This window comes from Oncorhynchus mykiss, chromosome 8 (genome assembly GCF_013265735.2).
Source record: "Oncorhynchus mykiss isolate Arlee chromosome 8, USDA_OmykA_1.1, whole genome shotgun sequence".
Classification (NCBI taxonomy): Eukaryota; Metazoa; Chordata; class Actinopteri; order Salmoniformes; family Salmonidae; genus Oncorhynchus; species Oncorhynchus mykiss.
Genome location: NC_048572.1, coordinates 53,967,112 through 53,990,573, shown reverse-complemented (window position 1 = coordinate 53,990,573; position 23,462 = coordinate 53,967,112). Strand labels below are relative to the sequence as shown.

The 23,462-nt window shown below is 43.5% G+C and overlaps 1 protein-coding gene across 3 annotated transcripts in view; it reads left to right on the top strand.

Moving 5' to 3' along the window:
- The window catches only part of LOC110530121 (dipeptidyl peptidase 9), a 29,308-nt gene that overhangs the window by 4,731 nt on the left and 1,115 nt on the right, over positions 1-23,462 (top strand). The window contains exons 5-20 of one of the 3 annotated variants that reach the window (XM_036985679.1): positions 2,489-2,662; positions 7,573-7,741; positions 7,874-7,984; positions 8,223-8,351; positions 8,844-8,905; positions 9,064-9,164; positions 13,335-13,512; positions 14,651-14,810; positions 15,153-15,232; positions 15,579-15,731; positions 16,713-16,848; positions 19,698-19,843; positions 20,285-20,431; positions 20,895-21,047; positions 22,056-22,198; positions 22,853-22,964. In XM_036985679.1, the coding sequence (XP_036841574.1) occupies positions 2,489-2,662; positions 7,573-7,741; positions 7,874-7,984; positions 8,223-8,351; positions 8,844-8,905; positions 9,064-9,164; positions 13,335-13,512; positions 14,651-14,810; positions 15,153-15,232; positions 15,579-15,731; positions 16,713-16,848; positions 19,698-19,843; positions 20,285-20,431; positions 20,895-21,047; positions 22,056-22,198; positions 22,853-22,964 (2,154 nt within the window). Of the gene's footprint in view, positions 1-2,488; positions 2,663-7,569; positions 7,742-7,873; positions 7,985-8,222; positions 8,352-8,843; positions 8,906-9,063; positions 9,166-13,334; positions 13,513-14,650; positions 14,811-15,152; positions 15,233-15,578; positions 15,732-16,712; positions 16,849-19,697; positions 19,844-20,284; positions 20,432-20,894; positions 21,048-22,055; positions 22,199-22,852; positions 22,965-23,462 lie in introns of those variants that run through there. The other 2 variants (XM_036985678.1, XM_036985680.1) reach the window with 2 other exon arrangements.

Here is a 23,462-nt window from a genome sequence, read left to right as displayed (position 1 = left end):
CGGAGGAGGTCTATGGTCTCCTGTTGGGCGATGGCGCAGGCCGTTAGCTGACAGGCATGAGCAAAGAATTTCTACATCAGCCGGTGTAGTGGGCTTCCGGGGGGGTGGGGGGGAATGTATATTATAAATCACAGCCACCGGAAAGGGGAAAGGTTGTGATCTTGCCTCAAAGTGCCTGTATTCTCCACCTGTTTAGAACGGATCAGCTTGTCTGAAACACCCTAACACAGGAGGCATAAAATGAACAGACGAGAGGCAGTGGTTGTGGTTCCTTTTTTGTTGTCGAATTGTTTACTAAACGGGTCTTCTTTCGCCCGACAAGATAACTCCAGTACAGGGAACTTCCAATGCTGTAACACCAGCATAACAAAAACAACATAAACTAAGCCGAGAATCAAAAGGCCGTGGGCAAAAATTGAAAGCAAAACCGCAAATGGCTACTCCTGTCTTAGACTATCGTCTACACATAACAGTTACAAGGAGGAACGCTTCTGTCTACCTAAAGCCTGCCTAGGTTAACAGAGAGACAAGGTGCCCGGTCACAGAACTTTCTCTGGAGGTAGGAAAAACCAACGTCCTCACAGGTCCCCGTCTCTACTCCCAATCCTCCCCTAGCTCCTCTCCTGGCACACCTATCTAGAGGAAGACACAAAGCAATTAGTGGGCCCAGCTGTGTAATAATTGGCTTTACACTGAGTACCTGTCCCCTGAGAAGGGTGCTGTCGTGTCATCTTCCTCCGGCTGGTCACTCAAGTCTCTCCTATCTATCTATCTATCTATCTTATCTATCTAAAAAAAATGTTAAATGAGTTTCCTGTAAACAATGGATATTATATTCCTTCTCTTTTAGCCAGGTAAATACTGATTGTCTTTTTCTTATTATCTGCTAAGCCATTAGTTATAACTGGCTACACTTATTTCACCATTTACCATAATGAGATACAAGTTTCAAATCTATTTACCATAATATATGTTTGTAAACTTACCATTAAAAAGTACAATAATGATTGAGTGTCCATATAGCTGTACTATATTTGCATTGCTACGAAGTAAACCTCCAATTGTTCCCCACTCTTCCACCCGCTAAAACCCCTCCCCTTCCCAAGTTGGGTTGTCATCCCGTGATCGGCAGACCACCCCCGATCCCAGGGCCCGAGAGAGACCGGGACCCATCCTTTGAAAAGAGCACATAGTGCCACCCTTCGAACGGAAGCAAATCAACCGTCAAAAGCATTTCCATCGCCCTCACCTCTTTTTGCGTTATATATAGCTATTAAAAAATATAAAGTGCATTCGGAAAGTATTCAGACCCCTTGACCTCTTCCACATTTTGTTACGTTACAGCCTTATTCTAAAATGTATTCAATGGATTTTTCCCTCATCAATCTACAGACAATACGCCATAAAGACAGAGCAACAACTGGCTTTTAGAAATGTTAACAAATTTATTTAAAAAAATAAACCTGGAATATTACATTTACATAAGTATTCATACCTTTTACTCAGTACTTTGTTGAAGCAACTTTGGCACCTGTATTTGGGGAGTTTATACCATTTTGCTCTGCAGATCCTCCCAAGCTCTGTCAGGTTGGATGGGGAGTGTCGCTGCACAGCTATTTTCAGGTCTCTCCAGAGATGTTCCATCGGGCTCAAGTCCGGGCTCTGGCTGGGCCACTCAAGGACATTCAGAGACTTGTCCCAAAGCCACTCCTGCATTGTCTTGGCTGTGTGCTTAGGGTCGTTGAACCTTCGCCCCAGTCTGAGGTCCTGAGCACTGTGAAGCAGGTTTTCATCAAGAATCTCTCAGTACTGTGTGACCTAAAATAGACAGACAGGTGTGTGCTTTTTCAAATCATGACCAATCAATTTAATTTACCACAGGTGGGCTCCAGTCAAGTCGTAGCAACATCTCAAGAATGATCAATGGAAACAGGGTGCACCTGAGCTCAGTTTTGATTCTCATAGCAAAGGGTCTGAATACTTATATAAATAAATATATACATTTGCAAAAATGTCATTATGTGGTATTGTGTGTAGATTGATGAGAAATAAACATATTTAATACATTTTTGAATAAGGCCGGAACGTAACAAAATGTGTAAAAAGTCAAGAGTTCTGAATACTTTCTGAATATATATATATATATATATAACATCCTGCTTATCTTAGTTTCCACAATTAGCAAATAATATTAGTAATAATGTAGGCAGTTCATGCAAAGGATTGTTACCTCTAACCAGGATTGTTACCTCTAACCAGGATTGTTACCTCGAACCAGGATTGTTACCTCGAACCAGGATTGTTATCTCTAACCAGGATTGCCATTACAGAAATTACATTTTTGGCAAGCAATTATTATTTTAGCAAACAATTATTGTATTCCATCCTATATTGTCCCTTACATCTTTACTCACTAGCAACAGTTGTGGGATACATACATACACAAACACTCATACAAATGACTTTCCCCTCTTTCCAACACTTCCAGGCCACCCCGCACCAGGGGGCCTATTCCCGGGAGGAGGAGCTGCTTCGGGAGCGTAAGCGTCTGGGAGCGTTTGGGATCACCTCCTACGACTACCACTCCCAGACCGGCCTGTTCCTCTTCCAGGCCAGCAACAGCCTCTTCTATTGTCAGGACGGGGGAAACAACGGCTTCATTGTGAGTTTTACCCCCTTTTTATTATCAATCAAGTCTATTTATAAAGCCCTTTCTACATCAGCGGTTCTTAATTCCTCCGTTTAAATTTAGACCATCTGCTGCTTTCATTTCTTCACATTCACAACAGCAGCTTGCCATCATAGCCATCATAGCCATCATAGCCATTTTCCTGTATGTAAAAAGTTGGCAACTCAAAACATTGTCAGATATGTTCTGGCACTTACAGTTGAAGTCAGACATTTACATACACCTTAGCCAAATACATTTAAACTCAGTTTTTCACAATTCCCGACATTTAATCCTAGTACAAATTCCCTGTTTTAAGTCAGTTAGGGTCACCACTTTATTTTAAGAATGTGAAATGTCAGAATAATAGTAGAGAGAATGATTTATGTCCAGCTTTTGTTTTTTTCATCACATTCCCAGTGGGTCAGACGTTTACATACACTCAATTAGTATTTGGTAGCGTTGCCTTTAAATTGTTTAACTTGGGTCAAACATTTCGGGTAGCCTTCCACATGCTTCCCACAATAAGTTGGGTGAATTTTGGCCCATTCCACCTGACAGAGCCTGTGTAACTGAGTCAGGTTTGTAGGCCTCCTTGCTCACACAAGCCTTTTTAGTTCTGCCCACAGATTTTCAATAGGATTGAGGTCAGGGCTTTGTGTTGGCCATTCCAATAGCTTGACTTTGTTGTCCTTAAGCCATTTTGCCACAACTTTGGAAGTATGCTTGGGGTCAGTGTCCATTTGGAAGACCCATTTGCAACCAAGCTTTAACTTCCTGACTGATGTCTTGAGATGTTGCTTCAATATATCCACATAATTTTCCATCCTCATGATGACATCTATTTTGTGAAGTACACCAGTCCCTCCTGCAGCAACACACTCCCACAACATGATGCTGCCACCCCTGTGCGTAACGGTTGGGATGGTGTTCTTTGGCTTGCAAGCCTCCCCCTTTTTCCTCCAAACCTAACGATGGTCATTATGGCCAAACAGTTCTATTTTTGTTTCATCAGACCAGAGGACATTTCTCCAAAAAGTACGATCTTTGTCCCCATGTGCTGTTGCAAACCGTAGTCTGGCTTTTTTATGGCGGTTTTGGAGCAGTGGCTTCTTCCTTGCTGAGCGGCCTTTCTGGTTTTGTCGATATAGGACTCGTATTACTCTGGATATAGATACTTTTGTACCCGTTTCCTCCAGCATCTTCACAAGGTCCTTTGCTGTTGTTCTGGGATTGATTTGCACTTTTCGCACCAAAGTACGTTCATCTCTAGGAGACAGAACACGTCTCCTTCCTGAGCGGTATAATGGCTGTGTGGTCCCATGTTGTTTATGCTTGCGTGCCATTGTTTGTACAGATGAACATGGTACCTTCAGGCATTTGGAAATTGCTCCCAAAGATGAACCAGACTTGTGGAGGTCTACAATTTATTTTCTGAGGTCTTGACTGATTTATTTTGATTTTCCCACGATGTCAAGCAAAGAGGCACTGAGTTTGAAGGTAGGCCTTGAAATACATCCACAGGTACACCTTCAATTCACTCAAATTATGGCAATTAGCCTATCAGAAGCTTTTAAAGCCAAGATATCATTTTCTGGATTTTTCCAAGTTGTTTAAAGGCACAGTCAACTTAGTGTATGTAAACGTCTGGAATTGTGATACAGTGAATTATAAGTTAAATAATCTGTGTGTAAACAATTGTTGGAAAAATGACTTGTGTCATGCACATAGTAGATGTCCTAACCGACTTGTTAACAAACTATAGTTTTGACAAGAAATGTATGGAGTGGTTGAAAAACGAGTTTTAATGACTCCAACCTAAGTGTCTGTTAACTTCTGACTTCAACTGTGTGTGCGCTGGCTAGACAAAGAAATCCATTATTATTTATTTTATGTAGGTCCTAAGAAACATACATCTAAAACAGAGTTTAATTATATTACTTGTCTGTGCAAATCATTATTTCATTTTGTTCATTCAAGAGACATACTTAGCTTACATTCCCCTGCCCTGATCAATCAACACACATATTTTATAGTAAGAATTAATATAATGGAATATAACAGAATAAATCATATTTTTCCCACAGTAACGTGTGGAACCACTGTCATATAAGATACGTTTAAAACGATCTGACTTCTGTAGGGTGATTTCAGAAAGTTGTTTCTTTTGATCCACTTTGGATGTGATCACATCATCGTGCACTTTCTCTGATTTCAAATGCCCCAATGTTTATTTTGTCTGTAGACAGAGATTTTGTTGTTTAAGTTTGGTTAATATGCACACGTTTCTATCATTTATGAACTAATTATAAGGGCCGTTAAATATTTACCTGTCAAATCAATCAAAAAACAAATGAAATGTCAGTGTGCATTCCCCCAGGCTAAATGCCAAAGCATTACTGTGACAATCCTGTTTACTGTGACAACAGACAAGAACCGCTCAAGTACAGAACTACATACATTTTAAATGGAGAAAATAAATGCATTAAAATTATTATATTTATTTTACCTTTTGTTTAACCAGGGAAGTCACTTGAGAACAAATTCTTATTTACAATGACAGCCTAGGAACAGTGGGTTAACTGCCTTGTTCAGGGGCAGAATGACAGATTTTTTTTTTTTTTACCTTGTCAGCTCGGGGATTCAAACTTGCAACCTTTCGGTTACTAGTCCAACGCTCTAACCACCTGTCGCCCCAAACTTAACAAGGGCAAGTTTAATGTTGGACGACAACATAATGTTAATGATTTAATGCGTGCCCAAGATGGTAAGTTGGTGGGACTTTTAAATACATTGCAGCAATCCTGACTAGGTCGGTTGATGGAAATAAAAGTACAGGCGTTGTTGCCGCTTGGTCAAGTTGTCAGAAAAACGTCTTGGAATGAAAGGTACTTTGCATAAGTATTCAAATGCCCTCGAGGATTCAAATTGATGTGGGATTTAAATTGATTTAATTGATTTGTCATTTTTTTGTTGTAAACAATCTATCACCAAATACTCTGTCAAAGTGGAAGTAAAATTCTAACTTTAAGATCGATTACAGCTGTGAGTCTTCTTGGGTCAGTCTAAGAGCTTTGCACACCTGGATTGTGCAATATTTGCCCATTTTATTATTTAAAAACTTATTCAAGCTCTGTCAAGATGTTGGGGATCATGGGCTCGACATCCATTTTCAAGACTTGCCATAGATTTTCAAGCAGATTTAAGTCAAAACTGCAGGAACATTCACTGTCTTCTTGGTCAGCAGCTCCAGTGTAGATTTGGCCTTGTGTTGTAGGTTATTGTCCTGCTGAAAGGTGAATTCCTCTCCCAGTATATGGTGTAAAGCAGACTAAAACAGGTTTTCCTCTAGGATTTTGCCTGTGCTTAGCTCCATCTAGTTTATTTTATCCTGAAAAACTCCCCAGTATTTGCCAATGTCAAGCATACCCATACCATGATGCAGCCACCACCATGCTTGAAATTAAGGAGACCGTTACTCAATGATGTTGTGTTGGATTTGCCCCAAACATAAAGCTTTGCATTTAGGCCAAAAAGTGTATTCCTTTGCTGTGTTTTTGTTGCAGTGTTACTTTAGTGGCTTGATGCATGTTTTGGAATATTTTTATTCTGCATATTTGTATTCATCTTTTCACTCTCATTTAGGTAATTATTTTGCAGTCACTACAATATTGTTGATCCATCCTCAGCTTTCTCCCATCACAGCTATTGAACATGGTAGCTATTTTAAAGTCACCTGTGTCCTGCGGCTCAGTTCAGAAGGATGACTGTGTCTTTGATGTTTCTGGGTGGTTTAATACATAACCCACAGCATAATTATTATCCTGACCATGCTTAAGGAGATATTCAATATCTGATGTGTTATTGTTACCCATCTATCAATCACTGTCCTTCTTTCCTTAAGGAAAGCTCCCTGGTCTTTGTAGTTTAATCTTTGCTTGATATTGAATACTTGACTGTGGGACCTTACATACCTCCATTAATTTTTGTCCAAATCAGGGGGGTATTCCCTTACATATAGATAGTTCTATGTATGAGGGACAGAGGAAGGTGTAGTCAACCCCTATTATTATTATTATTATTATTATTATTATTATGTGATTTATTATGCCACATTTTACCCATGAACTAATTTAGGCTTGCCTAAGCAAAGGGACTGAATACTTAAGCAACAATTATATTTGAGTTATTCCTTTAAAAAATATATATCTTTAAAAATAAATCTTCCACTTTGACATTACAGTATTTTGTGTAGATTGTTGGCAAAAAACAACAATTAAATTACATTTTTACCCCACTTTGTAACACAATAAAATGTGTAGAAATCCAAGGGGTCTGATTTACTTTTACACTAGCACACTTACAGTGCCTGGTATCTTTTTTATAGTGCTTTCTAGCGCGTTACACTCACTTCTTCCCTTAGTTCTCTCAGGTTGTGGTTAGTTTATAGATTCTAGAGAATAGGTTGGCTATATGGGCTCGATTTGACACCATACCTATCGTTATGTTGTTTTCTATACATGGCCTGCCTCGGTGTTCACACTTGTCAACATATCTGTCTAAGACTGAATCTATCATTGCAAGCAGTCTGATTATTTCCTGTTGTGGTTCAATTATGACCATCCTGGGATTGATATCTGCGTAATATAAGTGGAATTTTAAAATCCTGTAGTTGAGATAAGCATTAGTGTACGATATGTATGTGCTGTATATATGGTTGTCTTCAGGGTTGTATTCATTAGTGCACATTGTAGAACAAAAAAAACGTTTTTCAATGGAAAACAAAAACAAGCCATTGTATTGGACAAGTCCAGGTCTTCCCTGTTTCAGTCTGTTTTGTGCCGTTTGGTGCCTAATGAATACGACCCTGTACACTGACAATGTGTTTCCTGGTTTAAAAGCAGTCTGCCCCAATGAAGCCGGTGGAGATTAAGACACAGTGCTCAGGGACCCGCATGGACCCCAAGATCTCCCCAGGAGAGCCCAACTTCATTGCATTTATCAACAACAATGACCTGTGGCTGGCTAACATCAAGTCTGGGGAGGAGAGGAGACTCACCTTCTGTCACAAAGGTCAGGGGGGGGCCAGCAACTTTTGGACATTTGATGGAATGTAGTCGTATGGCATTGTAAACGTTCTCTATGCCATGCTGCTGACGCTGCATAGATTTAATCAAATGAATGAATCCCCTCTCCCTGGGTCAGGTCTGGATAATGTGAAGGAGGACCCCAAGTCTGCGGGCGTGGCCACGTTTGTGATCCAGGAGGAGTTTGATCGCTTCACTGGCTACTGGTGGAGTCCATCTGCCGTAGATGGTGAGTAGGGTCACCATCTACCACTCCTTCCATACGAGTAGAGCACCACTCACTTTCATGCAAGAGAAATTGGGCTCTTTTGTAATTAAGTAGTCTTGTCAGTCAGTCAATCAGTGATGCTTTGATGAACATTGTACAGGCTTCAACCTGCCCCAGACACTGTCGTCATGAAGATGTCTGTCATATAAACTCCAGCTGTATTTGTATGCATTTTCAGCCTGCTTTTCCCTTCTGTTAGACTCAGATGGGGGGAAAACCCTGCATCTGCTGTATGAAGAGGTGGATGAGACGGAGGTAGAGATCATTCATGTTCCCTCTCCAGCCCTGGAGGAGCGGAAGGCCGATGCCTACAGATACCCCCGCACAGGTGAGGCCCCCCCGGCGCAGGTTGAGCCCCTCCCCCCCCGGCGCAGGTTGAGCCCCTCCCCCCCCGGCGCAGGTTGAGCCCCTCCCCCCCCGGCGCAGGTTGAGCCCCTCCCCCCCCGGCGCAGGTTGAGCCCCTCCCCCCCTGGAGCAGGTTGAGCCCCTCCCCCCCTGGAGCAGGTTGAGCCCCTCCCCCCTGGAGCAGGTTGAGCCCCTCACCCCCTGGAGCAGGTTGAGCCCCTCACCCCCTGGAGCAGGTTGAGCCCCTCACCCCCTGGAGCAGGTTGAGCCCCTCCCCCCCGGAGCAGGTTGAGCCCCTCCCCCCCTGGAGCAGGTTGAGCCCCCCGGCGCAGGTTGAGGCCTACTCATGTAGGATTGTACATTGTGTGTATGTAGTAACACACATTAATAATGACCTAATCAAATAATTTCAAGAGTAGAGCTCCTGAGTTTTCTTTTCTCTCTATCTATAATCTGAATGTTTCTATTTTTCTAGGCAGTAAAAATCCACAAACCACCCTCAAACTGGCAGAGATAAAGACTAACAACCAAGGCAAAGTAAGTTGCCTACTTTCAACTTCTCTCTTTCATTCTCTTATTTCTCTCTCTGCTCCCTGCATTGTTTATGAGCAGACTAATTACGCCTCTGTCTGTCCGTCTCTCCGTCCTTCTCTGTTCCTGTCTTCCCCTGTCTCTGTCTTTCTGTCTGTCTCCAGATCATGAGCATCCAAGACAAGGAGCTGGTTCTCCCCTTCACCACCCTGTTCCCCGGGGCGGAGTACATCGCCCGGGCAGGATGGACGAGTGACGGCAAATAGTGAGTGTTACGGCATAATGTTTCCCCAGGGAACGCATTAGTCTTGACCTCTCTCTGTTTCTTTGTTGGCTTATATTGGTTAGAGATGCGGGATGTGCAACTGATTCCCAACTGGAGGAAAGCTACTAGAGTTGTGTAGGTGTTAGTTGACTAGTTTAATCAGTTGTGTTAGTGTTGAGCTCGAACTTTCGACACCTTATAGCACATATGTCAGAGTCAAGGCCCGCGGGCCACATCCGGCCCGCAAGAAGGTTTTTTACGGCCCCTGGGATGATCTTGATTTATTATTAGAACCGGCCCGCAGCAAGCCGGCAGCCCGCAGATCTTTTACACGCACCAATACTACATTTCCCACAATGCAAAGGTGACGCACCGAGCAGTAGGCTGCTTCATTTCAATATTTATTGGCACAGCAGTCGTCAGCATCACAGTAAAATTAACTTTCAGATACCCATCAAAAATGGCAAAACGGAAGGTGGATACTGAGAACCGGGGGTTTCAAACAAGGTGGGAGTCGGAGTATATGTTCACGAAGGTAGCTGGAAAACCTGTGTGTCTTCTGTGTGGAGAAAGTGTGGCGGTACTGAAAGAGTATAATCTGAGACGACATTATGAAACGAAACACGCGGACAAAAACAAGAATATGGACATGGAACAAAGGCTACAAAAGGCAGAGGAATTAAAACGAGGCCTCAAATCTCGACAGGCTCTGTTCAAAAAAGCCAAATCACAAGGCCAGGCTGCTGTCAAGGCCAGTTTTATTTTGGCAGAAGAGATCGCTAAATCAGCCCGGCCATTTACGGAGGGGGATTTCATCAAAAACTGCATGATTAAAGTTTGTGACGAAGTTTGCCCAGAAAAAAGGCAACTCTTTTTAAATGTGAGTCTGAGCAGAAACACCATTGCCGAGAGAGTAGACCAGTTGTCCATCAATCTAAAAGAGCAGCTTGTGAAAAAGGGAAAAGATTTTATTGCATATTCCTTGGCTGTGGATGAGAGCACCGACATTTCTGACATTGCCCAGTTGTCAATTTTCATCCGCGGAGTGGACTCCAACCTAAGCGTGACAGAGGAGTTTTTGGCTTTACGTCCTATGCATGGCACAACTACGGGGCATGATTTGTATGAAGAGGTGTCAAGATGTGTAAATGAGATGGAGCTGCCTTGGGAAAAACTCGTGGGTTTGACAACCGACGGAGCACCTGCGATGTGTGGACACAGGAGCGGACTGGTGGCGAAGATACGGGAAAAGATGCAAGAGGAAAACGCGACAGGTGAGCTGACAGCTTATCATTGTATCATACACCAGGAAGCGTTGTGCGGTAAAGCCTTGAAAATGGAGCATGTAATGAGCATCATCACGCGCACAGTTAACTTTATCAGAGCCAAAGGTTTGAATCACCGCCAGTTCAAGGCATTTCTGACGGAGTTAGAAACGGAGCATGGTGATTTGCCTTATCACACAGAGGTGCGATGGCTAAGCCAGGGAAAGGTGCTTCAAAGATGTTTCGAGCTTCGTGAGGAGATTTGTCTGTTCTTGGACAGCAAAGGGAAAGACACAACACAACTCCGAGACGAAATGTTTCTGTGTGAAATGGCTTTTCTGTGTGACATTACGAGTCATCTGAATGCAATAAACTTGCAGCTGCAGGGTCGGGATCGTGTCATCTCTGATATGTACAGTACAGTGAAGGCATTTAAAACCAAACTGACTCTGTGGGAGACGCAGATGCGGAAAGAAAATTTGAGCCACTTTCCCAGCTGCCAGACCATGAAAGAGAAGCTCTCTACCAGTGCGTTCCCGAGCACACAGTTGGCTGATAAAATAGGTATGCTTGCCGCTGACTTTCGACGCCGATTTGCTGACTTTGAAGCACAAAAAAGCAGGTTGGAACTGCTCGGTAACCCATTTGCTGTTGACGTGGAAAGCTCACCACCAAACCTCCAAATGGAGTTGATTGACCTCCAATGCAATGATGCACTGAGGGCAAAATATGCGGCAGTGGGTGCTGCGGAGTTCGCCCGTTTCCTCCCCGGCACAATGCCCCAGCTGCGCATCCAGGCTGCTCAAACGTTGTCTATGTTTGGCAGCACATACCTGTGTGAACAACTGTTTTCTTTGATGAACCTGAACAAAACATCACACAGAAGTCGACTTACTGCTGAACACCTCCACTCAATTCTGAGGATTTCTTCAGCTCAGAGCCTTACCCCGAACATTGATGAACTTGTGGAAAAGATGGGACACCACCAAGTATCACCCTCAACCTCAAACAAGTGAACATTACTGTGCAATCACATATTTAGAGTTTTTACTCAGTTCAAGTTTAAAAGTTAAAATTTAATATTTGTTTTCACTGCATGTTACTTCTCCTTAAACAAAGTGTTGTTTTTGATTAATAGATTTTTGCACTTTATTTTTTTGTATTTCAATCCAATTATATTTTAAAAATATTTCAGTTGAGTGGATGATAGAAAATTGCTATTATTGTTTTTTCTTTGAAGTAAATTTAGCCCACTTTTGCTAAAATAGAAAATATAGTCTACTGATGGTGCCTTGAATACCGGTTTCTTTCATTTAATGTTCATGTTATGGGGATATTTATATAAAGGAAATTTGTCTTTTGTGTCTGTTGAAAATTAAAGATTACTGACAGAGCCATAAGAAAATATTGCTTTATTTATCTGATCATATTGTAATATATTTGTTAGGTTTTCAGTAGGTTCAATTAGGTTCACTAGACTATATGCGTCATTTAAAAATGTTTCAATGAACATTCGAACAGTCCGGCCCTCGTCTTGTAGCTGATTTTTTTATTTGGCCCTCCGTCCATTTGACTTTGACACCCCTGCCTTATAGAGTCCGTGCCCCGAAGATTTGAGGCTGTTCTGAGGGCAAAAGGGGGTGCAACTCGATAATAGGAAGGTGTTCCTCAGGTTTTTTCTCTCTCTATTATGCATGGGAAAAGATTTCCAAAATTGAAATAACTTGGATCTTATTTGCTGGTGTTTTTTTACAGTCTTTTATGTCCAACAATAAAACATTTAGTAAAAAATAAAGAAATATACATTATATTTGTACATGATGTATCATGAAAGAAATTTGGCGATTGATAAGTTGGGTATGTAAAGTAATTTCCTGTGAATATATAATTATTTTCTCTCCATCAATCAGCTGTGCTAATGGAGGTGCCTACTACTATTACTCTTATGCAGGATATGACCGCATTGTTCCAGTAGACATATAGACTATATATACAAAAGTATGTGGACACCCCTTCAAATGAGTAGATTTGGCTATTTCAGCCACACCCCTTGCTGACAGGTGTATAAAATTGAGCACACCGCCATGCAATCTCCATAGACAAGCATTGAGAGTAGAATGGCCTTAATGAAGAGCTCAGTGACTTTCAACGTGGCACCATCATAGGGTGCCACATTTCCAACAAGTCAGTTCGTCAAATTTCTGCCCTGCTAGAGCTGCCCCGGTCAACTGTAAGTGCTGTTATTGTGAAGTTGAACCGTCTAGGAGCAACAACGGCTCAGCCGCAAGTGGTAGGCCACACAAGCTCACAGAATGAGACCGCCGACTGCTGAAGCGCATAGAGCATAAAAATCATCAGTTCTCGGTTGCACCACTCACTACCGAGTTTCAAACTGGTTCTGGAAGCAACGTCAGTACAAGAACTGTTCGTCGGGAGCTTCATGAAATGGGTTTCCATGGCCGAGCAGCCGCACGCAAGCCTAAGATCACCATGCACAATGCCAAGCGTTGGCAGGAGTGGTGTAAAGCTCACCGCCATTGGACTCTGGAGCAGTGGAAACATATTCTCTGTAGTGATGAATCATGCTTCACCATCTGTCAGTCCAACGGACGAGAACTCTAGCTTCCCCAATAGTGTAAAGTTTGGTGGAGGAGGAATAATGATCTGGGGCTGATTTTCATGGTTTGGACTAGGCCCCTTAGTTCCCAGTTCCATATTTATTTTTTGTTCAGACAACTTTTTGGGGGGGCTCCCGAATGGGCGCCGTGGTCTAAGTGCTAGAGGCTAGAGTCACTACAGACCCGGGTTCGATCCCGGAGGACGCATGGCTCAAATTTGCATTTGCCTGGTGTACTGTATAGGATCCAGTCAGTGAGGTAAAGTGTCTCTCTGTCTCCCTCTTCAGTGGTTGGGCCGTGCTGCTGGACCGCAGTCAGAAGAGGCTCCAGCTGGTCCTGCTTCCCCCGGCCCTCTTCATCCCCATCACAGACGACCCGGCCCAGAGACAGGAGAGCCTGGAGGCCGTGCCCGAGGACGTCCACCCTTACATTGTCTACGAGGAGACCACCGACATCTGGATCAATGTGAGAGAGAGTTTCTGGGGATGGCACTTCTTAAGAGGCTGGGCACATCTCAGTTGTTGTTTTGAGCATGAACAGGGAAAGTAAACATTTTGTTATGATGGAACGTGAATAAGGTTTGGTAATGGAGGGGCCCCTCAATTTAACCCGTTTTGTACTATATGAGACAATTGTAGCTACCAGATTATGTGGTTAGTATTATGTGTACCATGAATCATAAGACTCTAGATTTGGTTATCCGTGCTCTTTCAAAAATAAAGGTTTGACGCTTGTTGGGAACTACTCTTGGAACATTTGCCTATTGAGTTTGATTATTGAATTGACAGTTGGCAGGTAGCCTAGTGGTTAAAAGCATTGGGCCAGTAACCGAAAGGTCGATGGTTCGAATCCCAATCAGACTTGGTGAAAAATCTGTCAGTGTGCCCTTGAGCAAAGCACTTAACTCCTAATTGCTCCTGTAAGTCGCTCTGGATAAGAGTGTCTGTTAAAATGACTTAAACGTTACATGTAAAACAGTCACTATATATTGAGGGTGTATGTTGACATATACACTGATTGTACAAAGCATTAGGAACACCCCCTTTTGCTCTCAGAACAGTCTCAATTCGTCAGGGCATGGACTCTACAAGGTGTCGAAAGCATTCCACAGGGATGCTGGCCCATGTTGACTCCAATACTTCCCACAGTTGTGTCAAGTTGGCTGGATGTCCTTTAGGTGGTGGACCATTTTTCATTAACACAGGAAACTGTTGAGCGTGAAAAACCCAGCAGCGTTGCAGTTCTTGACACACTCAAACCGGTGCGCCTGGTACCTACTACCATACCACGTTCAAAGGCACTTAAATAGTTTGTCTTGCCCATTCACCCTCTGAATGTCACACAAACACAGTTCATTTCTCAATTGTCTCAAGGCTTAAAAATCCTTCTTTAACCTGTCTCCTCCCCTTCACCTACACTGATTTGAAGTGGATTTAACAAGTGACATCAATAAGGCATCAGAGCTTTCACTTGGATTCACCTGGTCAGTTTGTGTCATGGAAAGAGCGGGTGTCTCTAATGTTTTGTACACTCGGTGTATATTTGCATGGAAGAGTTGGGCCACGACAAACGAATAACAGCCATGATTTTCTGTTGCCTCCAGGTTCATGATATTTTCTATCCGTTCGTTCAAACGTCCGAGGACGACTTCTCCTTCATATGGGTGAATGAATCCAAAACGAGCTTCAGCCATCTGTACAAAATCACGTCAACTTTGCGACCAGGCTGCTACCAATGGTCAGGAAACTACACACATACAGAGGGTGAGTCATTAGAACGAAGAACCTTTAACAACGTCAAATTGCCTTGAGTCTCAGATCGGTTTGTGCCGTCTTGCCAATGTCATTGCTGTCATCACCATGTCACAGCACAAACAGATCCAGGACTCGGGCTTAGTCCTTCCTTCCTCGGGCTAATCACCGATCTGTATGTGTCGCCGGTTTAAGTTGAATGGCGAGATCTTGAAGGCAAATAGGATGGAACCTCGAAATATCTGCGGTCGCCATCCAGGGGGGCGTCAGATTGCCGCACTGTCGGTCAAGTAATGCTAATGAAAGACGTCAAAACAGCATCTCAAATCTCGATGGTCTCTTCCTCCTCTGCAGGAGACTTTAAATGTGCAATCAAGGAGGAGGTGACTCTGACCAGTGGAGAGTGGGAGGTGTTGGCCAGGCATGGCTCCAAGGTAGTAACTTCAGTTCATTAGATTAAAGCCCTTCTTGTCGCTGTGTTTTTATAATCTGATGTGTTGAATATGTTTTTAATGGATTTGTGTGTGTGTGTATGTGTGTGCCCACGCTATTGTACAGTTATAATGTACTTTCTGACGTCAAAATAATTATTTCTCTCTCTCTCTCTCTCCTTCTCTCCTGTCGCTCTCTTCTTCTCTCTCTTTCTCTTCTCTCTCATCGCTCTCTTCGCTCATACTTTCTTCTCTCTCCTCTCTCTCTCTTCTCTTCTCTTCTCTCTCTCACTCTGTATCTCTCTCTCTCTTTCACTCTGTATCTCTCTGCCTCCCTCTGTCCCTGTAGATCTGGGTGAATGAGGCCTCTAAGCTGGTGTACTTCCAGGGCACTAGAGACACTCCCCTGGAGCACCACCTCTATGTGGTCAGCTATCAGTCCCCTGGCGACGTGGTCAGACTCACCAAGCCTGGCTTCTCCCACAGCTGCTCCATAAGTAAGGTACGGACGCGACAAAATATGATTTAGCTAACGTTAGCATTACCCTTAGCCCTTTCCCTAATAACGCAAGGTAGGGAGTATACGTTTACTGTTTTGGGACTGAGCTAACAGTAGTAGGCTAGGTCAGCATTTAGATTTTTGTAACGCTTATGGGCTGCCTGGCTTTCGGTGCTATTTGGAAACCTTTGTGTGCCTAGCCCCCCCCCTCCGGCACCCCTGTAATTACAACTCTCACCGCAAAATGCATTCTTGAAACCGAGCTACAGGTTTTGGTGGAATAGAGCCCTCTGTCGCCTGGCATTGCATTCACTAGCCATCTTGCCAAACAACACTGCTGCAGTAGGTAGTACCGTCAAAACACGGCAACAACCCTGACCTCTGACACACTGCACTTAATCATCCTCTACCCACGCTTCATCAGATCATGCCGCACAAGAACCTTAGGGAGGGACAGCTGTGATCCCTTCCCTATGAGAAGCCTGGTTACATCAGGGAGTGTTGTGAAACTGCCCATGTCATACGGTGTAACCATCTGGTCATTCTCTGTGTGTGTGTGTGTCATAGAGAGACATTGAGAGGATATTGATGGACATTGCTACGATGTAAGGGATTTGCCCTGGCTGTGAACAGATTGGGCCGAGTAGACAATGCTGTGTCGTGGGGTGTGGCCTGTTGTGTGGGCATCTGGACCCATGTTGAAATATACAGGGAGTTGGTTCTGAAGCTGCTAGTCTCAGATCAGTTGTGTGATTTGTTTCAGGTGTGCCTCTGACTTTATGAGATGAGCAGCAAAGCTGGCTTGAAATCAGGGCCCAGTGACGTTCTGTCTCCGATGTGACGATAAGAAGATTCATTCACTGCCACTCATCTCTTCTGTCTCCTTCTCTCTCTCCTTCTTATCACTGTATCTCCCCTCTTCTTCTGTCTTTCTCTCTCTCTCTCGCTCGCTCCCATCCCGCTTTCTCTCTCTTCTCTCGGCAGAACTTTGACATGTTTGTCAGCCACTACAGTAACGTAAGCACTCCCCCCTGTGTCCACGTCTACAAGCTGACCGCCTCAGAGGGAGACCCTCTCCACATGGTGCCTGAGTTCTGGGCCAGCATGATGGAAGCCCCAGGTAAGGGTGACCGGATGAGAGGGTTTAGGCCTCGTTCCAATACTGTTTAATCAACATTCTTCCTGAGTGCTGGGCCAGCATGATGGAAGCCCCAGGTAAGGGTGACCGGATGAGAGGGTTTAGGCCTCGTTCCAATAATGTTTAATCAACATCATTCCTTCCTGGGTGCTGGGCCAGCATGATGGAAGCCCCAGGTAAGGGTGACCGGATGAGAGGGTTTAGGCCTCGTTCCAATAATGTTTAATCAACATCATTCCTTCCTGGGTGCTGGGCCAGCATGATGGAAGCCCCAGGTAAGGGTGACTGGATGAGAGGGGTTAGGCCTCATTCCATTACCTCATCATGCATTTATGTTATAGTGCATTCGGGAAGGTATTCAGACCTCTTGACTTTTTCCACGTTGTTATGTTACAGCCCAATTCTAAAATGAATTAAATATTTTTTCCCATTCATCAATCTACACACTACCCTATAATGACAAAGATAAAACAGGTTTTAAAATTTGTTTGCAAATGTATAAAAAAAAACCTGGAAATATCACATTTACATAAGTATTCAGAACCTTTACTCAGTACTTTGTTGAAGCACCTTTGGCAGCGATTACAGCCTCGAGTCTTCTTGGGTATGACGCTACAAGCTTGGCACACCTGTATTTAGGGAGTTGATCTCATTCTCCTCTGCAGATCTTCCCAAGCTCTGTCAGGTTAGATGGGGAGCATTGCTGCACAGCTATTTTCAGGTCTCTCCAGAGATGTTCGATCGGGTTCAAGTCTGGGCTGGGCCACTAAAGGACTTTGAGACTTGTCCCAAAGCCGCTCCTGCATTGTCTTGGCTGTGTGCTTAGGGTCGTTGTCCTGTTAGAGGTGAACCTTCGCTCCAGTCTGAGGTCCTGAGTGCTCTGGAGCAGGTTTTCAGCAAGGATCTCTCTGTACTTTGCTTAGTTAATCTTTACCTCGATCCTGACTAGTCTCCCAGTCCCTGCCACTGAAAACATCCCCATAGCATGATGCTGCCACCACCATGCTTCACCATAGGGATGGTGCCAGGTTTTTTCCAGACGTGACGCTTGGCATTCAGGCCAAAGAGTTCAATCTTGGTTTCATCAGATCAGAGAATTTTGTTTCTCAAGAGTCCTTTAAGTGCCTTTTGGCAAACTCCAAGCGAGCTGTCATGTGCCTTTTACTGAGGAGTGGCTTCCGTCTAGCCACTCTACTATAAAGGCCTGATTGGTGGAGTGCTGCAGAGATGGTTGCCCTTCTGGAATGTTATCCAATCTCCACAGAGGAACTCTGGAGCACTGTCAGACTGACCATCGGGTTCTTGGTCACCTCTTTGACCAAGGCTCTTCTCCCCTGATTGCTCAGTTTGGCCAGCTCTAAGAAGAATCTTCAGCTCTAAGAAGAATCTTCAGCTCTAAGAATAATTTAAGAATGATGGAGACCACTGTGGGTTGCATGTTTTTGCTACCCTTCCCCAGATCTGTGCCTTGACACAATCCTGTCTCGGAGCTCTACGGACAATTCCTTTGACCTCATGGCTTGGTTTTTGCTCTGACATGCACTGTCAACCGTGGGACCTTTATATAGACAGGTGTGTGCCTTTTCCAAATCATGTCCATTCAATTGAATTTCCCACAGGTTTCTACAACTTGATTTGAGTCCACATCTCAAAGATGATCAATGGAAACAGGATGCACCTGAGCTCACTTTTGATGTCTCATAGCAAAGGGTCTAAATACTGATGTGAATAAAGTATTTCAGTTTTTATTTTCAATACATTTGCAAAAATGTCTGAACCTGTTTTCACCTTGTCATTTTGAGGTATTGTGTAGATTGATGAGGGGGAAAAAATATGGCTGTAATGTAACAAAATGTGAAAAAAGTCAAGGGCTCTGAATCAGAATGCACTGTATACTCTTCAAGAATCAATGGGTATATATCATTCCTTTTAAAAGTCCAAAAATGTATGTAGCGATTGCAGATTACCCCTTTCAAAGACTTCCTTCCTCGTTCCTTGAGGCATTCACTGATCTAACTGGATAGGGGTAAACTCTACCAAGGGATTCTGAGTTGCTCCTATCCAGTTGTGTTAGATCTGGGATTACTTCAATGAAGTGCGGAGGGATGGCGTAAAAAAAAAAAGAAGAAGAAAGTATGCTTTGAATTTAGACTGCCCTTTACTTAGTCACTTCTGATTGGCCCAACCCGTATGTATGACTCACTAATACTCCACTATTTCATTGCTTTAAAGCAACATATCTTACTACGTCATTACAACGAGGTCATGGGTGTTTCATAGTGACCTTTGCACCATAGGTAAAAACAAGCTAAATCCAGATCTTTATTAAATAATCCCATTGGTCTATTTTGGAGTAATACTTTGTGCGTAGTACATGTTGCATAATTAAGAGGAAATGTGAAGGTCGGCTGTCTTCTTTTTTTTTTTGTTCCTAAAATACAATCAATATATAAATATTTAGAGTAGAGTTGAGGCCGAGCGGTGATTATTTCAAGGCAGTGGCATCACCAGGAATCTTTCACTAGGGTAGCTAAGGGGTAGTAGCTTGGTTGCTGTGTTGGGGGGAGTGGTGATGCCATAAGGCCACAGATTTATTAAAGCTACAATCTGGGATCTGTTTGATGTTCAATTCAGTTATTTATATATATTCGTGAATTTGAGAGTGGATACATTTCCCCAGCCCCATCCCTCAGCTATATACTAAAACGAGTAGCAGGGCTGTCGTTTTGCTGCAAAACTAATCCCGGATTGCAGTTTTTAAACTAGGTGGGCAATTTTATGTCCGTCAATTATTGATGTCATCAGTACTTATTTCGCTGTGTGTATTTCAGGTTGCCCAGGAGACTACAAATCTCCGGAGATCTTTGACTTCCCAGGAAAGTCGGGCTTCCAGCTCTACGGAATGGTGTACAAGCCTCACAACCTCCAGCCTGGCAAGAAGCATCCCACAGTCCTCTTTGTCTATGGTGGCCCGCAGGTTTGTGGCTTCTCTTAGACATACCATTTTTCTTGTATGTCTGATTCCTGATAGAAATCCAGTCAGACCTGTGAGCACCGACGAGGTAGGAACTAGGAAAGGAGCCAGGGACTCAAATGGAACTGGTCCTTTATGACTTGTTTGAAACTAGCAATAATAGTGAATGCTTTCCTGTTTAACCCAGGAAATAGCCATTCCAAGCTCTGTCACCTTGCTTTTCACATACAGTAGCAAGACGTGTACAAGGCTGAAGTCCTGTGTTCACGATAGGGCTGACCCAAACCTCACTGCGCTTGCTAAGATATATTTTATTTTCGAGTGATCTTTTCCAGCATGGTTTCAGCATCTACGATGGATGCAGAATCAGGCCGGCCGTAGTGAGGCTCGGCTCTGCTAGGTTTGTCTCAGTGGTGTGAAAATGGTATCTGTGTGTATCCACAGGTCCAATTGGTGAATAACTCATTCAAGGGGATGAAATACCTGCGCCTCAACACCCTGGCCTCCCTGGGATACGCCGTGGTGGTCATCGACGGGAGGGGCTCCTGTCAGAGGGGCCTGGAGTTTGAAGGGGCTCTGAAAAACAAAATGGTAGGATTGGTTTTCGAAAACAACTATTTCCCTTCCAACCCATATCTTGCTTTTTGTTTATAAATGGTTTCAATACAAATGGTTCCGTCTTTTTGTAGTTAAGCGTTAAGGCGCCCGTGTTCAACTTTAGACATAGGAATGGCAAATTTGCACCTTGCCAACCAAGGCTGTTCCGGCTGTGCGTGTTCATTAAAGCACATGTGTGCAGCATATACCGTATGCTGGCTTCCTTTATTTATTCATATTACTTCATACTATTTATTCATTGGGCAGCGCCAGCGTGACTATTTGGAATGTGCTCTCCATATCTCTCACACAACTTTCATCCAGACTATGAATCCTTTTGTGAATTTTAGAACCATGTTCATTCTACCCAAGCCATCTGGGCATGTGGATCTATCGGTGTGACTAATGCCCTTCTCTTTCTCTCTCTCGCTCTCGCTCTCGCTCTGTGTGTTACCAGGGCCAGGTGGAGATCGAGGACCAGGTGGAGGGGCTGCAGTACGTGTCGGAGAGGTTCAACTTTGTGGACCTGAGCCGCGTGGCCATCCACGGCTGGTCCTACGGCGGCTTCCTCTCCCTCATGGGCCTCATCCAGAGGCCCAACGTCTTCAAGGTGAGACGCGCCACAGTTAAAGGCACCACTCCCGAGACAATAGAATACTAGAATCTCTAGATCTCGACTGGGCCGAGGTTCATTCCACAAAGTGTCATTACCTTCCCTCTACTATTTCCTTCTCCTTAAAATCAGAGTGGGCTGGATTGATTATGGATTGATTGAACTATAGATGGGATAGTTTTGATTTGATACCTGTTCTGGATAGATGTAGTTTCCCTGTTTGTCCTCATGGTGTCGCTGTGGGTTACACATCATTCCACACTGCAGTTCTCATCAGTAGTCTTAGCTCACGGTGCCTGTTCTTAGTGGTACTGCTCTACACATCACGGTGGCGAAGATCAACAAGAGTATATCTCTCTCACCACCACTTCAGGGGTAATAGGGGGCCTATTCAGGTTCTTGTCAATATGTACATTACTGCTTGACAGAAATCGGGCTTCGACCTGTCGTGTTGCGCTAACCACTAATGCTGGAAATTAGCGCAAACTGAAGTGTGACGTTTTGTTGTGTCAATGTCTTAATTGTGTCTTTCCCAATGGAGGCTGTGGAGGGAGAAATAGCAGGACAGGCTATTCTAAAAATAAAAAAAATCCTCTTCATCAATCTACACACTATCCTATAATGACAAAGAAAACCCTTGACTTTTTCCACATGTTGTTACGTTACAGCCCCATTCTAAAATGGATGAAATAATATTTTCCCCTTCATCAATCTACACAATACCCCATAATGACACATAAAAAAACGGGTTTTAAAATGTGTTTGCAAATGTATAAAAAGAAAAGATGCAGAAATATGACATTTACATAAGTATTCAGACCCTTTACTCTGTACTTTGTTGAAGCACCTTTTGGCAGTGATTTACAGCCTCAAGTCTTCTTGGGTGTGACGCTACAAGCTTGGCACACCTGTATCTGGGGAGTTTCTGTGCTGTCCCTAACTGCAAATAAATAAACAAGTCAAATCAATGAGAGAAAAAAATGGCAATGTTGTTGTTCCTTTCAGGTGGCCATAGCGGGTGCCCCGGTGACCGTGTGGATGGCGTACGACACGGGCTACACGGAGCGCTACATGGATACTCCTGAGAACAACCCGCAGGGCTACGAGGAGGGCTCTGTGGCTCTGCACGTGGACAAACTGCCCAGCGAGTCAGTCCATTTACTGCACTCTACAATTCAACGAATCTAAGAAATAAGAATAGCCTACATATATACTGTAGATAACACTTTTGTAGTCTGGGTATAATGGTAGGCCCTCGAGGTCAGATGTAGGTGTTGTAACATGATCACACAATTCTGTTTTACTTTCCATTTTGTTCATCATTGTTGGTTAAAAACGGGCATGGGTTTTGAGCGAAAAATGTCTCGGCTCAAATTTCAAGGACAGATGGGATGTTATTGAGTTTCACCATTGACATTTCTACAGGGGTGCAACTTTGGTTTTAGAAGTGGGGGGGGGCACACATATTTGTTTATTTTTTTATCCATTCGGATAAACACTCCAAACAGCCTCCCCGACTGCTCGGAGGCGTCCGCATGGTCCTAAAGCCCACAATTGCCTCATTGTTTAAAAAACAATCGCATTCCAATGATAAAACTGCGGGGAACAAAAATGCAATTTCAGAATGTGGGGGGGCATGTCCCCCTCGTGCCCAGTGAAAGTTGCACACCCTGTATACATCTGTATACATTTTAAAAACCCAGGATATACTTACTATTGTATAGTATACATTTAAACATGATAATTGAACCTAATTTTATGTCCATTTCCATCCCTTTGAAATCCTCTCTTTGTCCTAACAGGCCAAACCGCTTGCTGATTCTACACGGATTCCTCGACGAGAATGTGCACTTTTTCCACACCAACTTCCTGGTGTCACAAATAATCCGCGCTGGGAAGCCATATCAGCTACAGGCTAGTATTTTACTTTTTCTACAATGTATTAATGCGTTTTTCACATTTTCTAGAATCAGCGTTAATGGCAGGTTATGGATAACGTATAGACACTGGGCCATAGGCATAGCAGCTTCTGCTGGATATAATCTTAATCACTTGGGTTGACGTAATGACAGTGCGATAACACAGTGCAGCTGTCAAATTGGACAGCTTTGCTTAAAATACTGTAGGGCCTCAGTGTTGGAATGCAACAGTTGGGTAACTACTGTGCATCAACTATCTCTACGCTACCCATATTATTTTCTCCCTAACGTTGTTGCACAATTAGAGAAAATACTGCTACAGTCTCTTCCATGTGCTGTCAAAGTGGGGCCCAGAAGCATACACTGGTATGCGCCTATATAGCATGAAGCCAATGTCTTAATTTATGACTAAACTGTCACTTAAAAATGAAAGCCAGCAGACCAGAAATTTGGGCCTCTTTATTACTGTACAGCTTATTGGTATGAATGGGTT